The 21142-nt window shown below is 52.7% G+C and overlaps 7 protein-coding genes across 16 annotated transcripts in view; 3 read left to right on the top strand and 4 right to left on the bottom strand.

Annotated features, from left to right (window-relative positions):
* PPTG_09841 (CMGC/CDK protein kinase) overlaps nucleotides 1-5170 on the top strand; it is a gene marked incomplete at its 5' end in the record, with an annotated part of 7347 nt that extends 2177 nt beyond the window's left edge. Inside the window, one exon of the mRNA XM_008905629.1 lies at nucleotides 6-5170. Within this exon, the coding sequence (XP_008903877.1) occupies nucleotides 6-4470 (4465 nt within the window). The 3' untranslated portion in view covers nucleotides 4471-5170. The remainder of the gene's footprint in view (nucleotides 1-5) is intronic.
* PPTG_09840 lies at nucleotides 4292-5945 on the bottom strand. Of its 2 annotated transcripts, none has more exons than XM_008905627.1 (3): nucleotides 5827-5945; nucleotides 5568-5726; nucleotides 4292-5486 (listed from the first exon to the last, which is right to left on the bottom strand). In XM_008905627.1, exons 1-3 carry the CDS (start codon nucleotides 5917-5919, stop codon nucleotides 4605-4607), a joined length of 1134 nt encoding a protein of 377 aa, XP_008903875.1. In that variant the 5' UTR covers nucleotides 5920-5945; the 3' UTR covers nucleotides 4292-4604. The 2 variants fall into 2 exon arrangements, with proteins under 2 accessions (XP_008903875.1, XP_008903876.1); XM_008905628.1 differs by having other exon boundaries at nucleotides 5568-5722.
* A 78-nt stretch (nucleotides 5946-6023) lies between these two features.
* Nucleotides 6024-13080, top strand: PPTG_09839 (hypothetical protein). 5 transcript variants are annotated; one of them, XM_008905625.1, is made up of 6 exons: nucleotides 6029-10044; nucleotides 10109-10238; nucleotides 10320-10545; nucleotides 10619-11267; nucleotides 11382-11566; nucleotides 11640-12951. In XM_008905625.1, the coding sequence occupies exons 1-4, from the start codon at nucleotides 6175-6177 to the stop codon at nucleotides 10710-10712; spliced, it is 4320 nt and encodes a 1439-aa protein (XP_008903873.1). In that variant the 5' UTR covers nucleotides 6029-6174; the 3' UTR covers nucleotides 10713-11267; nucleotides 11382-11566; nucleotides 11640-12951. The 5 variants fall into 5 exon arrangements, with proteins under 5 accessions (XP_008903870.1, XP_008903873.1, XP_008903874.1 ...); XM_008905622.1 differs by having other exon boundaries at nucleotides 6024-10044; nucleotides 10619-11566; nucleotides 11646-13080; XM_008905626.1 differs by having other exon boundaries at nucleotides 10320-11267.
* On the bottom strand, nucleotides 12897-13821 carry PPTG_09837 (hypothetical protein). Its single transcript, XM_008905621.1, has one exon. It carries the CDS (start codon nucleotides 13777-13779, stop codon nucleotides 13090-13092), a length of 690 nt encoding a protein of 229 aa, XP_008903869.1. The 5' UTR covers nucleotides 13780-13821; the 3' UTR covers nucleotides 12897-13089.
* A 170-nt stretch (nucleotides 13822-13991) lies between these two features.
* PPTG_09836 (hypothetical protein) lies at nucleotides 13992-16167 on the top strand. Of its 5 annotated transcripts, XM_008905617.1 has the most exons (5): nucleotides 13992-14099; nucleotides 14201-14376; nucleotides 14439-14555; nucleotides 14616-14963; nucleotides 15030-16167. In XM_008905617.1, exons 2-5 carry the CDS (start codon nucleotides 14278-14280, stop codon nucleotides 15381-15383), a joined length of 918 nt encoding a protein of 305 aa, XP_008903865.1. In that variant the 5' UTR covers nucleotides 13992-14099; nucleotides 14201-14277; the 3' UTR covers nucleotides 15384-16167. The 5 variants fall into 5 exon arrangements, with proteins under 5 accessions (XP_008903865.1, XP_008903868.1, XP_008903864.1 ...); XM_008905620.1 differs by having other exon boundaries at nucleotides 14616-16167; XM_008905616.1 differs by having other exon boundaries at nucleotides 14439-16167.
* Nucleotides 16092-17875, bottom strand: PPTG_09835 (hypothetical protein). The gene is made up of 4 exons (XM_008905615.1): nucleotides 16935-17875; nucleotides 16773-16872; nucleotides 16458-16694; nucleotides 16092-16388 (listed from the first exon to the last, which is right to left on the bottom strand). Exons 1-4 carry the CDS (start codon nucleotides 17850-17852, stop codon nucleotides 16159-16161), a joined length of 1485 nt encoding a protein of 494 aa, XP_008903863.1. The 5' UTR covers nucleotides 17853-17875; the 3' UTR covers nucleotides 16092-16158.
* A 509-nt stretch (nucleotides 17876-18384) lies between these two features.
* PPTG_09834 (hypothetical protein) lies at nucleotides 18385-21103 on the bottom strand. Its single transcript, XM_008905614.1, has one exon. The coding sequence runs from the start codon at nucleotides 20061-20063 to the stop codon at nucleotides 18498-18500; it is 1566 nt and encodes a 521-aa protein (XP_008903862.1). The 5' UTR covers nucleotides 20064-21103; the 3' UTR covers nucleotides 18385-18497.
* Between the last annotated feature and the right edge of the window lie 39 nt (nucleotides 21104-21142).

The following is a 21142-nucleotide window of genomic DNA, read 5'->3' as shown; positions in this document are numbered from 1 at the left end:
AGCAGCAGCCCCGACGCGCTGCCAGAGACCACGAGCTTCGACCAGCTGCAGGCGCTGCGCAACGTGCAGCTCATCGAGCGCAACGAGTACCCTCTGAAGCACTTGGCGCGGGACAAAGTGCGCCGTCGCAGTCGTCGAGATGAGGACGAAGACGAGGAAGAAGGCGCGCTGTGCTTCTGCACGTTCCCGGACGCGGCGGAGCGCGAAGAAGCCGAGCAGAAGGGCGAGCCGGTGCGGCGCTGCGACGACGTGTCGTGCCTCAACTTCGCCACGTATGTCGAGTGTACAGCGTCCTGCCCCACAGGTCAGTACTGTAGGAATCAGAGACTGCAACATCCCGAGCGATATCCGCATCTAGAACCGTTCAAAACGGAGCACAAGGGCTACGGCGTGCGCACTAGACAGCATATCCCTCAATTAAGCATCGTGGGGGAGTATGTGGGCGAGATTATCGACCAGAAGGAGCTGGCGCGACGCCTGAAAAGCGTTCCGAGACACGAACTTAACTTTTACTACTTATTACTGGCCCCTGGAGTGTACATTGACGCCCGCAATAAAGGCAGCTTCACTAGGTTCGTCAACCACAGTTGCGAACCTAATTGTAAGACGGAGAAGTGGACAGTTAAAGGGGAGACACGAATCGCAGTGAGTGCGTTGAGGGACATTGAAGTAGGCGAGGAATTGACGTTCGACTATAAGTGGAAAGCGCTCGGATCCAGACAGATCAAGTGTTTTTGCGGAGCTCCGAGCTGTAAAGGAGTCATCGGCACGCAGAACGAGACGCTGCAGAACGCAGAGGCACAGACAGGATACTTCCGAGATCCAGAGAAGCAGGAAATTGGCAACGCACTTGTGGGACGCCGTGTACGAGTGTTCCTGTCTCCTGAGGATAAAACGGAGTACGATGTTCAGCTTATTAAGGGTTACGACGAGCAAAAAGATCGATATGAAGTGGAGGATTTATTGGAGCCTGGAGGGTATGAGACGGATGAGAATGACACGGAGGAGGAGCAGGATGCGACTGAGAAGCAGTACGTGCAACTTAAGGAGAACGGATGGCAACTTTACTGTCCTCCTGGGGACAAAGAGGGCGGACAAGTGTTTGCCATCCCCAAGAGACGAATCCCAGTCACGAATGCTGATAGTAGAGATCCCTCACCTAAGAAGGAGACGATGACACCGTCCCCTGTACGTACACCATCTCCAGTGGCGACGGCGAGACTGGAGAACAACTTCAATACTCAAAAGAGGAACGAATATGGCGAGCTGCTGGACCGTGAGGGAAAAGTTGTGTCCAATAAGCTGCTGGTCAAGTTTTTACCCAAGGAATACGACGAACGTGGCCTCCGCAGCTTGTTTATCAGTCGAAAACACCCGCATGCACTGGTGAGCGCCGATGTCTTCCACTTCTTGGACGGTACAGGCTGGGCGCTGGTGGAGTTGGAAAATTACGAGCTCGCGTCTTCATTTCGACGGACTTTGGACCGTCGCAACCTGCTGGACAAGATGTTGCGAGTGTATCAAGCGGGCACCAAGGAGCTGGATAATTTCCGTCATCAGAAAACAAAAGTGCAGATGATGCGGCAAGCGGGGATTACGAGCAGTTCTTTGGCTTCTGAAGAGAAGGAGAATGTGCAAGAGAAGAAAATAGACCCGTATTGCTTCGGCAGGAAGCTCAACTGGCTCGTTACTGAAGACGAATTGAAGAACTTATCGGTGCAGCAAGTTTTATCGGCGTCACTGGAAGAAACGCTGCGAGTCAAGTACGTGAAGAGCATTTTCCACATCGCCAAAGGACTGCGACTGGACCGAGAAGATGCTACCAGTGCCATCATCGCGCTCAACAGATATTTCACGTTCCACACGATGCCAATGGAAGTGGATATCTATGCTGCGACGATGTTACACTTGTTCTTGAAGGCTCATGCTCGCAAAGTACCGTGGACAGCGTTTGTTAAGGAAGTGTACAAGGCCAAGCACGGTTTGTCAGCTGCCGAACGTCTCACAGCCGCGTCCCCCGAGCTTGGAGTGCTTAAACGACATTTGGTTAAAGCGGAGAGCGAACTGCTGGAAGGTCTGCACTATGATGTAACGGGGGAAGATCCGTACGCGTTGCTGGACCTCCTGACAACGCGCAAGAGCTCGAAGAAACTGGTCGCGTTGTCTCAAAACGGCTATGGACACCACATAACCCCTTTTCTCTCTTCATTGCCGCCTCCAGAGGTCCAAAAAGAAGCAAAGCACTTGGTGGCAGAGGCCTTGCCGTTGCCCATTTGGAGGCACACTCCGGTGGAGTGCGTGATGCTCAGTGTGGTGTATGTAAGTGCGGCCGTAACTGAAGCTCTGAGCTCTCGCCCAGCGCCTTTTATCTGCAAGATCCCCGACTTCTTGCCTCAACTAGACCTGCAAACAAACGCCAGCGAAGCGCGCATGTTGTTGGACTGCTCGTTATCGATCTGTACGCAGCTGAAAGACCGGTGGGTGCGTCTGGAGAAACAGTCCAAGTCGGCACAGCAGAAACAACCGAAGGATGCGAACGCGCCTGACTTCGATATGACACAGTTCGACGTCTCGAAGGACAAAAAGGACGTGTACATTTCGGAAAGGATAGCTCGGTTGCTCAAACAATGGATTAATCTCCCTGCTCCCAGCTTGTCATCAGCTTTAGGCGCAGTTTCGACAGTGTCCGCTACGGGAATGGGGAATTTTCCGACTGTATCACCCTCGCACAATACTGGGAAGAGGTGTATCACGTTCAAGGAGATGGGAAGCTCCGTACCCATTCCCAGCTCAACAAGTCAAACCAGCGATAACTTGGGGATCGTCTCGGCGCTATCGATCTCTCCCAAGAAGTCTGCATCTGGTACAAATGACTCAAATGTGGGCGATGTTCGCATACACACAGACGAGATCGTTAAGGTCGAGTCGATCCGGAAACGAGCGTTCTTGGGCGTCATCTCGAGTGACGTGGGCTTCGACTTAGCGGGGAAGCCTGTGTATTTGCAGTCGTGGCCGTATCTCGAGCAGGAACTGTTCTTCACGGAGGAAAAGGGCATCAACGAGGCGTGTTTACGGGAACTCTCTGCGGCGACCACTCTCTCGTCACTCTTGCCTGATCGCTTTATGAAGCTCCATGGAATTATCTTTCCTGCTGATCGGAAAGACCGTCAAGCGAGTGAGTCGAAGACTGGAAAAAACTCCGACGTTGACGAGCTGGACTTACTCGCTGCTACTATTGATGATGACGGAAACCCTCTGCCTGAAGGTATCGATCGTCTGGCTCGACAGAAACATTACTTGGCCTTCGAGCAGCCACTGCACATGTTCTCGGGGATCTTTGAGGCGCACGTTCCTCTGTCTTCGACGTTGCGTAAGAAGGCCATCTTCGATATGCTTCAGAGTCTCGCAGCCGTGCACGATCAAGGATATGTACATCGCTTTATTGCTCCATCGCATTTGTTGGTGTTCAAGAACGGCATCAAGCTTGGAGGCTTCCACTCGATGCGTAAGATCGCCAACATCAAGCCCAAGGACGGAGAAGGATCGACTATTGCTGGCTACGAGATGAGTGATAGCGAGCGTAAAGAACACTGCTATGGTGCGTGGCTGTACGTGACTGCACCTGAGGTTCTGCTCGGAGAGACCAAGTACACGTGGCGCTCCGATGTGTGGTCGGCTGGGTGTGTGGTGCTTGCAATTCTTCTCGAGAAGATCCCCTTCCTTCAAGGACAGGACGTCAAGGTGCAGCTGGATCTGATCTATCGCTTGTGCGGCACTCCGAGCATGTCGTGGGAAGGCGCGCATAAACTCCCGCTGTACAACGCCTTCCGACCCAAACACGAGTACAAGATGCGTCTCCGCAAGACGCTACTGGAGCAGCGATCCAAATTCCCAGACTTCCCCGAAGATGCGGTCGAAGTGCTGGAGGCTATGCTCCAGTTGGACCCTGCAAGACGCAGCACGGTGAAAAAACTCCTGGACATGCGCTACTTTGACAGTGTTCGGAGTGGTGAGAGAACGTTCGACTTCAGTGACTTGCCCTCGACATTTCCAGTGCAGAAGAAGAAACTCGTGCAGCACTTACTCAAGGCGAAGGCCAAGAAACACCGTAGTGCTGGCAGTCGCAGCACCTCATCGCGATCATCTCATCACCACCGACACAGTGAACATCGCCACAAGCGATCGTTGTCTACACATGATGGTTTGGTGGAGAAATCGAGCCATCATGATCGACACAAGTCCAGAAGCGACAAGCGGAAATCGAGATCGTTGTCTACGTCGCGCAGAGATGTCAAGCATGCTGATACCGAGGATTCGGAGATGCAGGATGTCAGCGAGTATGTCCCGTTGCCAGCGAGCTTTACAGCCTCTGCTGGATCTTCACCCTCACGCTCGACCGACGACAGTTTGCCTCCTCGTGAAAAACGGATGAAGCTTGGCTGGGGAATGGGACTCAACTCCGTATCATAACGATACAAACGTCAGTGTTAGGGACCATGACGAGACATCATAGACAACATGAACATCAGACCCAAAGATCAATAGACTCTATCAGTTAGCCGCATTGTGGGCTCTGTCTCGCTGTGTAAACAAACATGTTGGGCTTACGCGAAGAGACTGCCGAAGCCGGTGTCGAGGCACTTCTCGTACGAGTCGCGGCGTCGAAGCTTCTCTTGGCCTTGTCTATGACGTCGGTACCAGCTCGTCTCGGCTGCATATGTCACCTTCTTGGCTTCGGGCCCAGCGTTTTCGCTTTGTGCCTCCTTCAAACGCATGGCCAGTTCGTCGACAATTTCCACCATTTCATCTTGTGATTTGGCGGCTGCAAGAGCGTCGCGCAAGTCCGAGTGCATCCGCAGGTCTTGGAACAGGATCTTGAAGAGATGAGCTCGGACGATCTTGTCGCTTGCAGGCGGGTACAGCGTCGCACACTCCAGATACTGCTTGGCCAGCTCCAAGAACGACGTATCTTCACCCGGTGTGTTGTTAGTTTCAGCAAACAGCGCTGGGTTCTCCAATAGCCCCTCAGAGCTCATGACACCGTCACAGCCTGTGGCCTCCAGACAGCGAGCAATGTCCTCGTGAGTCTCGATGCCTCCGTTTGCGATCACTGGGATCGTCAGCCGCTCCTTAATGCGTCGGATGATATCCCAGTCTACTTCGCGCACCGCTGTCTTGTTCATCTCTTTGGTGCGACCGTGCACAGTCAGCAGGTCACATCCAGCCTCCTGCAGCATGTCTGCGAACTCCAGCGTTTCGTTGTCGTCAGGGAACACACGGATCTTGACTGTAACGGGGATATTCAATCCAGCACTCAGCGTCTCCACAATGGCCTTCACTGTATCCTTGTCGTGCATAAGAAAAGACCCGTAGTGGCCCTTACGAGCGATACCCTGCGGACAGCCCAGGTTCAAGTCCACGGCGTCGCAGTGGCCCTCCACCATCTTAGCCGCTGCCAACACTGTCTTCGGATCATTTCCACAGAACTGGCAAACAGAAGGACATACATCCTTGTCAGTAATAGAAACTCACATGTTTGTAAAAGCCCATTGAAATATGGAACATACCTGCACGACGAGTGGCCTATCTTGAATGTGGTGCTCGAACATTTTCTCGCGGTATTCGGCGCTCTCGGCAAACAGACGACTGTGGAACATCGGTGTGTAGCAGCACTCGGCGCCCAGCTTTCGGCACAGCATGCGGAAGGCCAACTCCGACTGGTCTACCTAAAAAAAAAGCATACACGTTGCGTCAATCAACGTTTGGACAGGCTTATATGATGGCGTTATGATGCTAATTCGCATACAATTGACTACGCCAACTTACCATGGGTGCCACGATGTGTTTGGGCGAGCCGATGGCGCGGTAGAAGTCGTAGCCGCGCAGCTTCACCATGGTTGTCGGTTGCTGCTCTGCCATTTGATGCACTGCCGCGTGATTGGCCACCTCAATATATTATGTGGCGAACACAGCTTTAAACTAGCCAATCACCGATATGCTGCCGTTGCCCTTACAATCGCCAAGATCATTTCAACTGGAATCAGCCACATCAAACCGCAGGCGAAGAGCAACGGTGAGTGCGCACTCGAGCCATCTTCGTGACCTTCACTCTGCATCCCGCACTCCCGCGCGCACTCAACGGATACTTGTACGCTTCGGGCAGAGGATCGCACCATGGGCGACAGTGTTGCGGCTCTATGGGACAGCGAGCTGCTGCGTGCACGCCAATGGCTCGCGGCTACTCGCAGGGCCAAGCACCGGGGGAACGATCGGCTCTTCCAGCGCGTCAAGGCGCACATTGGCTACAAAGACCATCAGCTCTCGCTGCAGACCGAGACAACAGCCAGTGAGGACGAAGATGACGGAGCACTGGACTTCCTGGGTGATGTGGATGTGTCAGACATGAGCGCGTTGCTGCAGGCCGAGGCGGCCAAGGCGGCAGCCGCCGCGACCCCAGTTGAACCCGCATTGAGTGCTGGAGACCTCATGAAGCCGTTAGAGATGCCGAACAACCTGGTGTCCCCTAATTTAAAGCCTAAGACCAAGGCGGTGCCCATGTCGCAGTTGGATCCAAAGGCGCTGGGGACTTCAACGACGAGTACCATGACTGCTAGCGCGACGTTAGGGGACGATTCGTCGGTTAACGAGCTCCTGCAAGAGCTGAATGTGCAAGTGCATCATTCGGATTCTGAAGAGACCAAGACGGAAGAGAGCACGCCACCTCATTTATTGAAGAGTTTTGGAGATGATAAGACGGGAGGCAATGGAATGCAAGTGCAGACGGGCAGAGCTCAGTATATGCACCAGGTATCGTCCAAGAGTCCTCAAGATCCTCACAAAAAGAAAGCAGCAGCTCCAGTTACCGCTACGACGAAGCCGGATGATGTTACTGCTGAGATGTTGAGTTGGGTGACAGGATACCGAGACCCGGAGGTGATCCGACGCAAGGAAAATATGCGACGGAAACGGAAGCATACTCACCGCTACGGTATGACTTCAGAGGAGGAACAACACCAGGTTTTGTTGCAGGTCAAGAGGATCATACGTGAAAGTGACAGCGACAGCGAAGACGACATGAGCAGTGACTACTCGCCAGCAGAAGATGAAGAGATTCCTGAACCAGACGAGCCTGATGTGGTGGATCTACTCAGTGACGATTATTTGGATAGTGACGAGGATAAACGACCGGCAAAGCGAAAAAGGAAGCGACTGCGTCAGGCGGAGATATCGACGAAGAAGAAAAAGACTCATTCACGAAAACCCGCCGTCACACGAAAAGTGACACAGGGTGCCACCAGCAGTACGACATCGTCGCCGGTGAACGTGCAGGAAGCACGCCCATTAAGTAGTTCTGCAGGAAATGGAACTGGTCTCACGCCTGCTACGACCACAGAAGAATCCGATGACGGGAAGCCAAATCATCCGATCGAGCTTTTGTCTAGTGGAGATGAAACAGGAGACAGCGACAAGGGCAGCACTCCGCAGGTTCATGTTGATCATTCGAAGAGCAACCATAGTGCTGATAGTAATGCGAAAGATTCGGAAGTTTCGAAGGAATCGACGATCTTGCGATTGAAGATTCCCCAAGATCGGCTTCTGGAAGAACATAATCAGGAACAAGAGCCTAACCCAGCGGAAGCAACCAATGCATTTTCGACAGCTCCTGGTGCGGTGGATAAAATATCGGCAGATAGCGTTATCCCTTCTGGCGTAGTTTCCCCCGAAACTGCAGCTGCCGAACGAACTCAGGAAAGTGGTACACATGATGACTCTACAAACATTACGAATACGGCGATGCATCCTTCAGGTGCCAGTGATGACGATGCTGATCTTTCGGACACGGGGACTGTTGATTTCGAGGGAGAGGATTTGTCGGTTGAGACGGAGGAAAATATTGACCAAGATAATAGTATTGCGGCTGAACTGGTGGTTGATAGCGGTATTGATAAGGAACAACAGGGCCCAGATGTAAATGCAGGCGAGAAGCAAGGGAAGGCAGAGCATGCTAGTGGCAAAGCACAGTCTAGTGCAGAACTGGAAGATGACGATGTGTCGGAAGCTGAAACGGAGATACTGGATGACGACGAACCAGACACAGACGACCTCGGACTCGATTACAGTGATGACAGTGACTCCGGTGATAAATCTCCGAGCAATGCGAAGAACACAGCGCGTGGCGAGGTCGACACCGCTACAAGTAGCAAGATGGACGACGGCACAACATCCAAGGAGAAATCGACATCTGAAAGGAGCGGCGATTGTAGTCCAAATGGGAAAACAACTAGTGGGGACAAAATTGATGCTTCGAGAGCTGGAGTGCAGCAATTCTTCGACTTCACGCCGCTCAAATTGAAACCCAAGACCAAGACCACAACTTCTACTGCCCCGAAGCCGTTGCCGGTGCACACCTACGATGAAACTCACAGGAAGAAGAGAGAAAGTGCTTCTGGGAAAGCTGCAGACGACCAAAAGAAATCCTCCGTCACGCCTACAAAGTCTACGGTTGGCTCAAACGGACTTCGACCAAAAACGCTGAAAAAGCCTGTCGCTACAACAACTACAATGAAAGGAAAGTATGCAGTGACAAGGCGGAGTACTAAAATGTTGAATCCAGAGGATACACCTGGAGCTAAGCGACCGTCGAAAAGCCAATACACAATGGTCCCGACCAAAGCGTTCAATAACAACGTCGCAAAGGACCTTGATGATGTACCATTGGCTATTCTGGCGAAGGAAATGGCTAAGAAACCAGACGACAAACCCCAAGCCAGGTATCTTTCGTATGCAGGGGCGAAGAAGACAGAGGATGCTCCCACTTATGCAGCGCAGACGCCTCGGATTGTTTCAAAGTCTCGCTACGGTGGTGGAGGGCTTAACTCGAGCTTGTTGACAACACAGGATTCTTCTGTGGCATCAAATGGGCAGTATTCGCAAGTGAAAGACAAAGGTGGATACAGGCGAGAGCCTCAAATAAGTATTTATGACGCGCTGCACATGGATGAACAAGAGAGTGCAAGCGATATTCGCGAAGGGGCCGGCTACAAACGTCCCAGTCGCTTTAAGAAAATGCAGGAGGAAGCAGCACGAAATGGCACCCCTATGGTTAAGAGCCGGCTGCAGGATACAGATTGGGACAAAGTTCCAATTCCGAAGAAGAAAAAACAAGCATCGCAGGTGGAAAAGTCTACGCTGGATGCAAAGACGTCAAAGACGGTATCAGTTGGTAATGTTGCAAAGCAGGGAGGGAACGCGCAAAACAAACGTCGCAAGAAGAACTCGGCCTCGTCAAAGAAAAACACAGGGCCCAGCTACTATGGGCCTCAAGCCGCGCAGTCAGCGAAATCGGACAAGTATGATTCACCTTCGCGTGGACGACGTGGACGGGAGCATAGTAGTTACAGGCGCGATGATGATCGTCGGAGAGAGCGATCACCGTCACCGCATTCTAGAGATCGCGACCGGCATGACAGGCGTGATGATCGCAGGCGTCGAGGGTCATCTCGATCGAGGTCTCGCTCTCTGAGCCCACGAGGTATGGACTACGGCAGCAGTCGGCATCGCCGCCGTTCGCGTTCGAGGTCGTGGTCGCGTGAGAGATCTAGTGAGCGTGATCATCGCCGTACGGATAGCCGCGACTGGAACCGACAAACTAATGGTAGTCGGCGTTCGCGTTCTCCAGATTTCCGTGACTCCAGCAAGAAAAAAGAGTCAACCGAGCCGCTTGAGGTGGGTGAAGTCTGCCAAAACGGTAAAATTGAAGACTCTGATCGACCCGCGAAGAAGCAGAAGACGTCACATTCCTCGGAAACATCTCCTTTACCTGGTGCATTGGCCCCGTTTGATGACGATGGCGACAATATGTTCATCTCGGACTCGGACGATGATGGAAATGCTTTGATAAAAGAAGTCGAAGACATCCGCTTCAATCTGGACAGCGTTTCCGTGGATGAAGGTCTGATGGCCAGGCAGGTGTACGTGACAGGAGTGAACGCGACTGTGTTTGCTGAGCAGATTGAGGAGGACTTTGCGCGTTTTGGTGTTGCGGTAAGTTGCTCAGACGTTCTTGTCTGTGCGTAGTGCGCAACTGACTTGTGTCTTTGGACTGCAGGTTGACAGAGAGACTGGGTTTCCGGCTATTGACATCTTCTCGTGTCAGCGTACCCGTTTCGGTCGAGGCGATGCTTGCGTGACATTTGAGACGGAGAGGGGAGCGCTCGAAGCCGTAGAGGAACTTAATTGTGAGTCGTCGGGTCGTTCTTTTTCTCTGTCTGTTGCGTGATTGATGACTCATGTGTACAATTATTTGCCATGTTGAGCAGCGAAAAACGTTAAAAACTCGATGATTCGCGTGCAGCGAATGGATGCCCATACGCAGCGCATTCTCACGGTGCAGTTTCAAACAGCACGAGATACATGGAAGTGTACTGGGACTAAATGCCGTGCGGATGTGAGTATTTGGAATGCCAAGTGTGACAAGTGCGGACGACCGCGTGTGTATGGACCGAGCAACATCAAAATTGGAGCTGAATCCTGGCTGTGTTCGCTGTGAGTCTTTTAACTATGGACGCTTTGCTCTATCGACTACGTTTTCTCTAACTGCTAGTTGTTGCTTTTGCAGTTGCTTCACAGCAAACGACTCATTCGCTACGAGTTGCCTCGGATGCAAGGAATCATTACCAGAGGTAGACCGCGCGACGTTCTACATGTTGTGATTCCCGCATCGGGCGCGCACTGCACACGCGATTGACACGAACGATCCAAGGAACCTACGCCGAAGAAAACGGAAGGAAAGAGGAGAGGAGTTAGATGTCCGTCGTTGCATGTTGCGTCTCGTGCGTGTTGTGTGCGTGTTGGTGTGTGCGTTGAGTGTTCTTTTGACGTGAAAAGTTGGGGGGTCGTGCTGCGCGTGGCCTAAGGGGTGAAGGAGACGAAAAATAAACGGTGATGGCGCAGAGGAGAAATGTCTAGCGGGGTCATGAAGAGTGACGTGTTGCCAAACGAAAAATAAGCCAAGCAGGACCATACCAAAAACCAAATCCGTCCAAACACAGCCAGTATTGAATGACAACGTCAGCGGTTCTGCAATCAGCCTAGTACAACCAAAACATGCAGTTCCATCAGCTCGAATCATCAATCGAGCAATCGACCGATCCAAACCCACGACTAGTATGACAAAACCATGCTGATTGTATGCCATGCAGTGTGGTGTGCGTTAGCACCGTGGACCAACGTGTAGACCAAAGGTTGTTGTCACAAACAAACGTGGTGTAAGCAAAAGAGTTGTAGTTCACATTTAGTCACTCTCTAGAGGGAGTACAATGACTATTGAAGTGAGCCCATACAAACGGCAAGCTAACACTATTTATGTCGCCGCCAAAAAGGGGGACAGTATCCAAAAAGCTCAAGAAGCAAACTAAGCAAGCAGCAAACCCGGAGGAAGGACACCCGGAAGCAGAGCAGCCCGACGCCAGCCAAGTCCCTGTCGCGTCGTCTTCTCTCTCTTTCCCTCGTCCTCTCCTCTCTCCTCTCCCTCACTTTCCCCCTGCCATGTCCACCGCTCCTGAAGGTGAGGAGGGCACGTCAGCCTAAACTGATTCCTTCAACACACTAGCAATTTCTAATTTATTATTTTTATTTAGAGGCAGTGACTGCCATGGAGGAAGTTCTGGTGCAGCCAGCCCCGGTCCATGCAACCTCTAGCAGTGGTAGCGGTGGCTCAGGTGGCGGTGAGAAACCGCTACCGCCCCGCAAGGAGCGCAGCAAGTCGCGCGACGCCGGCAAGCGCATGGGCGGCGGCCAGAAGGCGTCCTGGAAGGTGACGGAGATCCCGCAGGCTGTGCCTGCGGATGAGCGCGACCCCAACTACGATAGCGAGGCGGAGGAGAACGTGGTGCTCGTGTCCACCGTGGCCGGTTCGCCAACGAAGTCGACGCCAACGCTCGAGCCGGACGAACTGGCGGCCAAGGAGCTGGCGCTCAACCCGCCGCCGGAGATCAAGAAACGCATCATCGTGATTCTCGAGGAGTATTTCACTAGCGGAGACGCCGACGAAGTGCTGAGCTCACTCAACGACCTGGACGAGCCCGAGTTCAACTACGAAGTGGTCAAGCGTGCGATCACCATGGCCATGGACAAGAACGACAAGGAACGCGAGTTGGCATCGCGTCTGCTCTCAGCGTTGTATCTGGACGGCCTCACGGCTGGACAGGTGCTTATGGGCTTCCGTCGCGTGCTGCTGCTGGCTGGAGACTTGCAGATTGACATCCCCACGGCCAAGAACATGCTGGCCATCTTCTGCGCGCGTGCGGTAGTGGACGAGATCCTGCCGCCCAGCTTTCTGGAGGACCCGTTCATCACGCGATACGCCCCCGAGATCGCGGCTGAGGCGATTAAGAAGCTGAGCATCAACCACGCTACGGCACGAATGGAGAAGGCTTGGGGACCTGGCGATGGCCGTCCCGTTGAGGAGCTCAAGGTGGCCATTGACCAGCTTACCAAGGAGTATTTGCTGTCGCGTGACCTCGAGGAGGCTGCGCGTTGTGTTCGCGAGTTGAATGTGCCGCATTTCCACCACGAAGTGGTCAAGCGCGGCATCACGAACTCGCTTGAAGAGGGTGGAGAGGCCAACAGTGCAGCCATGGCGTCGCTACTGGCCTATCTGGTCTCGAACGAGGTGGTGTCCACGGGTCAGCTGATTAAGGGCTTTGAGCGCTTCAAATTCGTACTGGACGATGTCGCTCTCGACATTCCTAACGCTGCTGCATTGTTCAAGGACATTGTGGCGCGCGGTATCAGTGACGGCATCCTCCCTAAAGACTTCGACGCTAGCGCGGCCAAGAAGCAGTAAGGCGGAGGCCAACATGCAACCAGTAGTCGAGGACTCGGCAGAGTAATCTACTCGCGCATAATTCACAACTTTTTTTTTCATTGCAAAGTAAATTACGATAGAAATAGTTTAGAAACGAGCATGGAGATGCTCGTTTGGTTGCATGTTTGCCTCCGCCTTACTGCTTCTTGGCCGCGCTAGCGTCGAAGTCTTTAGGGAGGATGTCGTCACAGATACCGCGCGAAATGTCGGACACTTTTGTCCTACGAGCAGCATGGGTCAGCCGACACGGGCACCTTGGCCGTGTCCCTGCCGAACACGAAGAAGCTGGTCATAAAGCCCACCACGATACTGGTGATAAGCGTCAGGTCGTACGTCATGACCACCAGCATGAGAAGGTACGCGAGCAGAATCCTCACGCCACGCATTAGCGAGTCGCCCAGGTGCGCCCAGTTGCCGACCTTCACGGACGTTAGCGGTGGCGATCTCACTGTCAATGAGGCCGATGTTGGGTGCGCATGCTCTACCATAGAGAGCGTCACGGCTTTGGCGTCCAGCGTCTCCATCAGCTCTGGCCTCTCGGGATGCACCGCCGACTCTTCCGTCGCCTCTGCGTGCTTGCACGTCTTACTGCTCTTATCGCAGTCCGTACCCAGTTCCGGGTCGTAGAAGCTCGACCCGCCGTTTCTTTGCGCTAAAGCCGTAGCAAAGCGGCGCTTGGAGAAGTCCTTGGACTGCTGCAGCTGGCAGTCGTTGGACGTCGTCAAGTATTGGGACAACACGGCAAGAAGGAAGACCACAAGACACGCCAGAGCAGCGCGTGAGAAGCTCGTAAGCCCCCAGCTTTCGAGCCACAGCATGGAGCAGTCGTCCATTGGGTCACGTCCAGCCCACTTGAACCCAGCCGTGCCCATGAGCGACCCCGGTCCCATGCAGAAGCCACCTCGCTCCATTGTTGTTGTCGATGTCTGTCGTTCGGAAATGAAGCTCTGACTCAGACTTCCACTAAAAAAGCTTCTTATTCAAAACTTTTTGGTAAATTGTGCTCATTTTTTAGTCCACCACTCAGTATTTCAACAATATATTGTTGAATGAAAACCGTCAGATTGAACATGCCACGACAACCTAGTGTTGTTGGCAAGCCACTGCATATTTTGCCCTGTGTCAGCGATAGCTCCTCGCGAGGCGTACACGACCCAATGATCTAAGTGGCCGAGTAATGACCTGCGTCGAGTTAACATCCCGTCAAGATACAAGTATTCATTATCACAAGGTGCGTTTTCGGTAGTCTGCATGCTCAATGATCTGAGTCCAAACCCTCCTGTATATAATATCACGGGTTTACTGCTCCTTTGCGACCATCACTTTTGGCAGGATTTCCACCACGTCAGTACAGCAACCTCAAGACTTCTCTACCAGTACCAGATCAACCTGCTGTCTCTCACGCACCCATGACCAGCGTAAACCATCGTCTCGCAGCGCTTCTCTTGCTGTGTACGGCCATATTCGCGCTCTCCAGCGTCAACGCCATGAACATGGACGACATGCCGGTAATACCCTCCGTCCTCCACCACGTGTGTATCTGCTGAACCTCACCCCACGCTCTATTCAGGACGACCCCGTAAGCGGCGAGATGGTAATGAGCAAGGCTTACAACCTGCAGCTCAAGAACGGTCAGAGACTACGCTTCGCCACTCAAGACACGCTTGACGCCTTCCTCGACGACCCGGTACGTTATGCCAGCCTTGTAGCATCCAGCGCAGCCTCTAACGATGCTATTCCATTACAGCTAAAGGGACTGAAAGGTGTGATGTCTGCTCCATCCACACACCATCATAATGAGGAAGAGAAGAGCGTATTATGCCCCGTGTGCGGCATGGCGTCGTCCGTCTCTAGTGGCCCGGAAGTAACGATGAGGCACGGCGACCAGGCAGTGCACACGTGCAGTATGACGCATGCGCGTGAAGTGTACGACGATATTCTGTCGTTCCAAGCCTCAAAGGAGGGAAATGCGGCTAAAGGAGAGCACGGATTCTGCTCTGGACCAGGCACGACCATGTTGAACGGCTTCTCGCTAAGTGGCAACTCCACGCCGTGCATCTTGCTGTGGTTCCCCGGGTGGGTGTTAGATTCGCGTGTACGCTACATTTTTGGGGGCATCCTGGTGGCACTGGTGGCTGTTTTCAACGAGTATTTGTTGCAGTTGCGCCGTGTACTGCGTAAGGTGAGCAGCGTCAAGCGATTGATGAGCAGCAACGCGCCAAATGCTGCGGAGAGTGCTCAATTACTGCGATCGACGGCTCAAAATATGCCGTTGGCCGACTCCTGTGGGCCGAATTGGTTCCGTACACTCTCTCCAGAGACACAGCACGGTATACACTGTTTGCTCCATGGCGTCACTCTTTTTGTGGCCTATATGCTCATGCTAGTGTCCATGACGTACGACTTTACGTTGCTATTGTGGGTAATTGCCGGCTATGTGGTCGGCCACTACGTCTTTGGCGAGCGCCGTGAAGCTCCTCTTAGCAACGGGGAGATGGAGTCCAATTTTCCATAGACAGTTGAGCTGTCTTTGCTTTTTTTCCATTCATTTCTAACGTTAATATATGGCTCACAACTGCCGAAAGCACGATGAAAAATGACTATAACTGGATGCAGGAAAAACGCCGATATACTAGACGCGGATCCACTACGCGGACTTATTGACCTTGACGAAGAAGGGAATGCCAATCTGGGACGCAAGACTAGAGTCATGCAACATCCATGCCATGGAGGTATTGCGCTTTAATTGTGCACGTGAAAAAAAGTATCAATCTGTCAGATGTATCAAGCGTGGATGCGCTCGCATGGACTTGCGACTCGCCGCCGACAGGAAGAGATCGCGGCTCAATTGCTAAACGAAATGTTGGTGTAGGAGCGCTTATCGTCGACGTCTACGACTACAAGTTGACCGGAAATCCTGGAAAGCAACGAGCCAATGAACCTAAGCCGTTGATTTTTTTTTTCACAAGCAAGTAGAAGAGAACGGAAACAGTCACGAAGATGGAGTATCGTCAGCTGGGCCTATGACCAAAACCGCCAAACTGGGACGCCAGACTCGCGCAGATTACGAATACGAGCCAGATGATAAGAGCTGATCGCGCGAAGTTACAAAGCGTATACCAAGTTGCTCGATGGCTCCTTCACTATTGCAAAGTCCGCAGCGACGAGATCCTGACGACAGCTACACTGAGAAGATTGACGCCAACCGAGTCAAACCAATCTAGTAAGGAATCTTGAAAATCTCCGGATCATGCCGAGGAAAGACAAAGTTTTGATAATACATTTTTTTTCTACATCAATTGTAGTGTCAGGAACGCCGTTAAAAGCAGCGCGAAAGCTTCGACTGGTGAGGTGCGCGCACCAGCGCTCTCCTTGTCGTTTGCAGACGCCGAAGAGCCACTAGCTGTCGACGATGACGCTGTTTTGCCCTCGTTGAGATCGGCTAGTGTGCTGGAGTCAAAGTCGTTGGACTTCTGGCCGTCACACATTGGCTGTGCAACGGAGCATGACAAAGTTTCAACTGCAACACAATACAAAACTTTAGTTGGCAATGAACTATATGTAATTGCCACTGCATTGAATTCCTCACCGTCGGGCGTTTCTGGCAGATCCATTGAGAGACCGGATGGGCACTTGAGAGCGGACGTCCTGGTTGGTGTGAATGAATCCATTTCGACAGTCGAATTCTTGGTGGTCGTGTAAGCCTCTTTGAGGTTGTCGTATTCAGGGTAAGCCGTGAACTCGCACGTCGTGTTTTCGTTGTCACAATCGTCCGGTTGGAAATACCCCACACCGTATTTGCCTTTATCCGCTTTCTTCGTCAGCTCTAAATGCAAAATAAAGGTGTTCATTAGGGGGATCTAATTAACCATGGAGCAACCTTTTTAAAATACCAAAAACGTACCCTTTTCCCCCTCGAGGTTGGCAATTTCGGTTGAAAACTCAAAAACATTGCCACCCACAATTTCCTCCGTCATATCAGCCTCTTCATTCATCCACTTGGCCTGCAAGACATACACCATCAGTCATTTTATAATACCAGTCAAAGTGCAAAATTACCACCTACATCGTAAAATGTGCGCTGATTCTCGTATTCATCCATAGTGTTGTCTCCCGTGTTGCAGCCGAATTCGCCGAACATGATGGGACGCGGATACGCTGCGTCCTTGTAGTCCTTCATAAGCGTCACTAACCCCGTCGACTGCGAATACTCCGTGTGTCCAGTGGGATCACACTCGACGTACGGGTTGAACCCCATCCATTGAGCTCGTTCGTAGGCGTCTCCACTGCCACTCGAACTATCATTGCTGGCTGCACAGTCAAAGTACTGCAGCCATTGCGCTCTCGGTGGGATATCCGCCATCTCCACCCCAATCGGGACTTCTCGCAAGCTGCCCACACAACTGTCAGCGTACTCCCGGATGTCCCGGATCATAGCCTTAATGCAGGGCATGACTGCTTCTCCTGAGTCTCCGTCCACAGAGATGAGGTTGGGCTCGTTAGCCACGCTGAAAAGCAGCGTATTGTCGTACACTGCAAAGGCGTTGTACACCATTTGCATGCGTGTGAACATGTCGTCTGGGTAGCATTTCGGGGCGGCCACATCAGCCACGGAGCAGCCTTCGCAAGGTGCAGCCATGCCCACAGACACGTAGATTCCAGCTTGGGAACACGCACACATGAATTTGTCGTGTGACACACTGGGATCGACTGAGTACAGCCGAATTGTGTTCACTCCGAGGTCCTGCATGACCTCGAGGTGAGGTTTCCACACATCTTCGTGCTCGTCAGCCGCCCAGTCGTAGTTAGTGACGTCTGCCATTTCGCCACTGTTGGGTCGCGGGTAGTAGGCCATCCCCTTGATGCGGAATTCGAGACCAGTCTCCGAGTCGAAGAGCTTGTTGCCCTTGGCGACGATGGGAGCGAGCCATGCCGAGGTGAAAGGTAAAGAGGCCAACAGAACGGGGAGCACGCGATGCAGCATTGTTGCGGAGATTTTTGGATTGTGGCAGATTTTGTCAATCAAATGATCTCAGTGTTCGATTGAAGATCGCAATGGATACAAATCAGGGACGAATCGTTATGACAGGTTTGCTGTTCGAGCCGAAAGTGTAACCAATTTGTTTTCTCACTGAAACGTCAACGTTTGTCAAAACGTTTACAAGGCGTTGGTGTTGGCATTCTCCATTATGATTGAGTCGGGTGCCACGGTGATCCACTTTCGCTTCTGCTATGAAACGGGGTTTGCTTGGCAACATCAGTTCAAAAGTGCATCCATGAAGGAGAATTGTAGAGTTGTGCTACTGTATTACCTAGACTCAAGCCGCAGAGAACACTCGAGGTCGAAGCTTCGAGTGTCTGTCAACTCCCTGTTCATCAATCGCAATGCAACAGAGCGTCGCTACCGGACTCCGGTTCGGAGAGGCTGGGTTGGGATGTGTTTCGGCCGTTCCCATGGCGTTCGAACATCCTTACGAAAGACGCCCGTTTTGCCGACGAATGTACTACACCAATTCCATCAAGAAATATTCAAATGCTGCTTATATTTTCGTTTGCAACAATGCACACTGTGCAAGTCTATCTGTGTTTATTGAGGCTGTCACCCGCCTGCATCCTATCTGCAAGGAGTTTAGAATGAGACGAACGAGCGCAATTCGTTTGGTAGGCACACAGTGCCGTTGTTCAGCTTGGACACGTAGGCTTCAAGCGCTGAGTCCACACGTTCAGCTTCCGCCTCGCTAACCTTCACCGTGGCATTTACACCTTCAATCACAGCAAACTCGGTCGTGTACAGGTAGTTACTGAGAGCCATGACGAACTCGTCCGTGTCTTTGATGTCGCCTGTGTTAGTCGGGTGGTTAAGCCACGTCAAACTTGAGACGGCGCCGGCGCCATTGCCCGTGCACGTGTACGTATAGTTGAAGCCCGACGGGTGAACGTAGAAGCCGTTCTGTTGGACGACGTTGTCGCCACAGTTTCCGACCATCTCGCGGTTCAGGAACAGCTTGAGTGACGCGCCGTTAGTCTGGATGGTCATCAACGTGTTGCCGAACGGCGACCAGGACAGCACCTCACCCAGGGACAGATTACCGGCAGCCACGACCTTGTCACCGCGAATACCGCCACCGTTCATGACGGCAATGTCAGCCGAGCCAGCACCGTAGTACTGGAGACCGGCATCCGCGAACAGGTGGCCGATCTTGCAGTCCTTGGCGCGCACGACGCTCTGTGTGAGGTCCAGGTCCTCGCACAGGTTGCCGATGACCTGTTCCTCAAGCGCGTCCATCTGTGCCTGGTACGTGGCGATGACGGCGTCCAGCGAGTTGTCTGTCGGCATACTCTCGACAATCGGGATAGCCTGGTGCGTCATAAGCGACTTGCGGTCGTTGTCGGCGTCGGCAGCGTAGTATTCAACGTGCGACTTCCAGATAGAGCGGAAGTCGAAGTCGGATTTAAGATACGGCGTGCCGTAGTTGGTCTGCAGCATCGACGTGTGGTCGTGGCCACCGATGATAAGGTCGATGCCTGCAACCTCTTTCGAGAGGCGGTTGTCGTCCGCCAGGTCCTGGTGGGTCATGGCGATAATGAAGTCAACGTTTTGAGCCTTTAGCGCCGCCACCTGCTCCCGCGCAGCTTGGATCGGGTCCTCCCAGTACAGACCTTTGCTGGTATCTTGCATGTCATACATAACGCCGAACAAGCCGATGGAAATGTGGCCGTTTGTAGCGTCAGTCAAGTTCTTGATGGCGTGCGGCACCGTACCGCGCAGTAGCTTGCGGTTAGCGATTTCGTAGCAGTTGGCGTTCAACCACGGGAAGTTGGAGTTGAGCGTCACGTTCATAAAGTTCTCAAGGCCGAAGTCGAACTCGTGGTTGCCCAATGATGCAAAGTCCAGACCGATGGCGTTGTGTGCCTTAACCATGTGCTGGCCGTTAAATTGCGTCGACCAGAGCGACGGCGAGACTGTGTCGCCGGCGAACAGCACGAGACTGTTCGGGTTGGCCTCTCGCATGGCCTTGGCAACGGGAACCACTCGCGACGGACCACCGAGCTTAATACCTTCGACTGTGTCCTGTAACATCTCGTAGACGTCGTTGTAAGACAAGATGTCGAAGTTGGCGGTCAGAGTGCGAGCCTGTACATCGGTAGCCGAGATGGCGCCGAGTAAGAAGGCTAGAGACCCCCAGAGCTGCATGGTCAAGTACAGACGAACTGTTGCGGAGGACGCAAATTACGGAATGTTGTCTTGCACGAACAGCGAGGGATAGACGTCCGTGCCCGTTGCCTGAGCCGGTGGAGAGGCAGACATACGGTGGCGTGTACTAAGGAGGCTAGGCAAGATATTTGTGGCCTTTGCCCCATCTTAGTCCTGTACACATCACTGGAAAATGTTAGTCGGATAGTCGGTCCATACAAACGGACACTTGAAGGCGATTCGACAGCTTGGTTTGTGGCTCGGCGTGCTTGTTACGTATCCCTTTTAGTCCGCTCGGATGTTGCACTCGGTCAGCAATGGAGCCTCAGAATGTAAATCATCGTATCCACACATTGCGAGCGTGGAAGTTGCCATTCTGCCGATGTGAGCTTTGAGTGTACTACTAGATCCTTTTTTTTTAGTTGAACGCTTGAACTGTGCACATGCATATCAGAGCCCGTCGTCTACGATGCTGAGGTGTATGTGTTCGTCGTCAAGCGCAAAGGTGCCGGTCCTCAATTTCCAAGCGACCGCATGGCGCTGAAACGAGTCGCTGTGGCAGCATTTGAACATGGTAGAACAACAGATGCACGCAGTCGCAATGCCAGTCGCAGAGATGTAGTTTCACAGAGCCCTCCGCCAGTTCTTGCGTTGTTGGGCCTGTGGTGGGCCACCAACACAGCCTGTGTGAAGTTTATGAATGCAGAATCCGCAGAGCACGTTCACGCGCCATGGAAAATACCGAAACACATCCAAGCCCATACTCCTCGATGGTACAACAAAAGCCGTCACAGAGCGCTCTGTGTGCACCTTGCCGCACACTGACGCGATGGACAGGTGCCGTTGCGACTGATGAGCGGGTGTCGACCCGAAATCGAGTCTGCGATGGTAAAAGTTGCCTCAACATCTCCATGCGTCTGACCGTGACTCTCCTCCGCCTCTAAAGTGCGTCACTGCCACGTCCGCTATTGCCACTACCAACATTTTACATGCTCCATTTTGGTCGCGTAGTGATTCGGTCCTTGTATTCTAACTTCTTTTATTAGAATTGTGCTCCAAGTACTAGTAATACATAAGGA

Source organism: Phytophthora parasitica, assembly GCF_000247585.1.
Source record: "Phytophthora parasitica INRA-310 unplaced genomic scaffold supercont2.21, whole genome shotgun sequence".
In the NCBI taxonomy this organism is placed as follows: domain Eukaryota; phylum Oomycota; class Peronosporomycetes; order Peronosporales; family Peronosporaceae; genus Phytophthora; species Phytophthora nicotianae.
The sequence above is the reverse complement of the archived record's forward strand: the minus strand, read 5'-3'. Positions and strand labels throughout refer to the sequence as shown.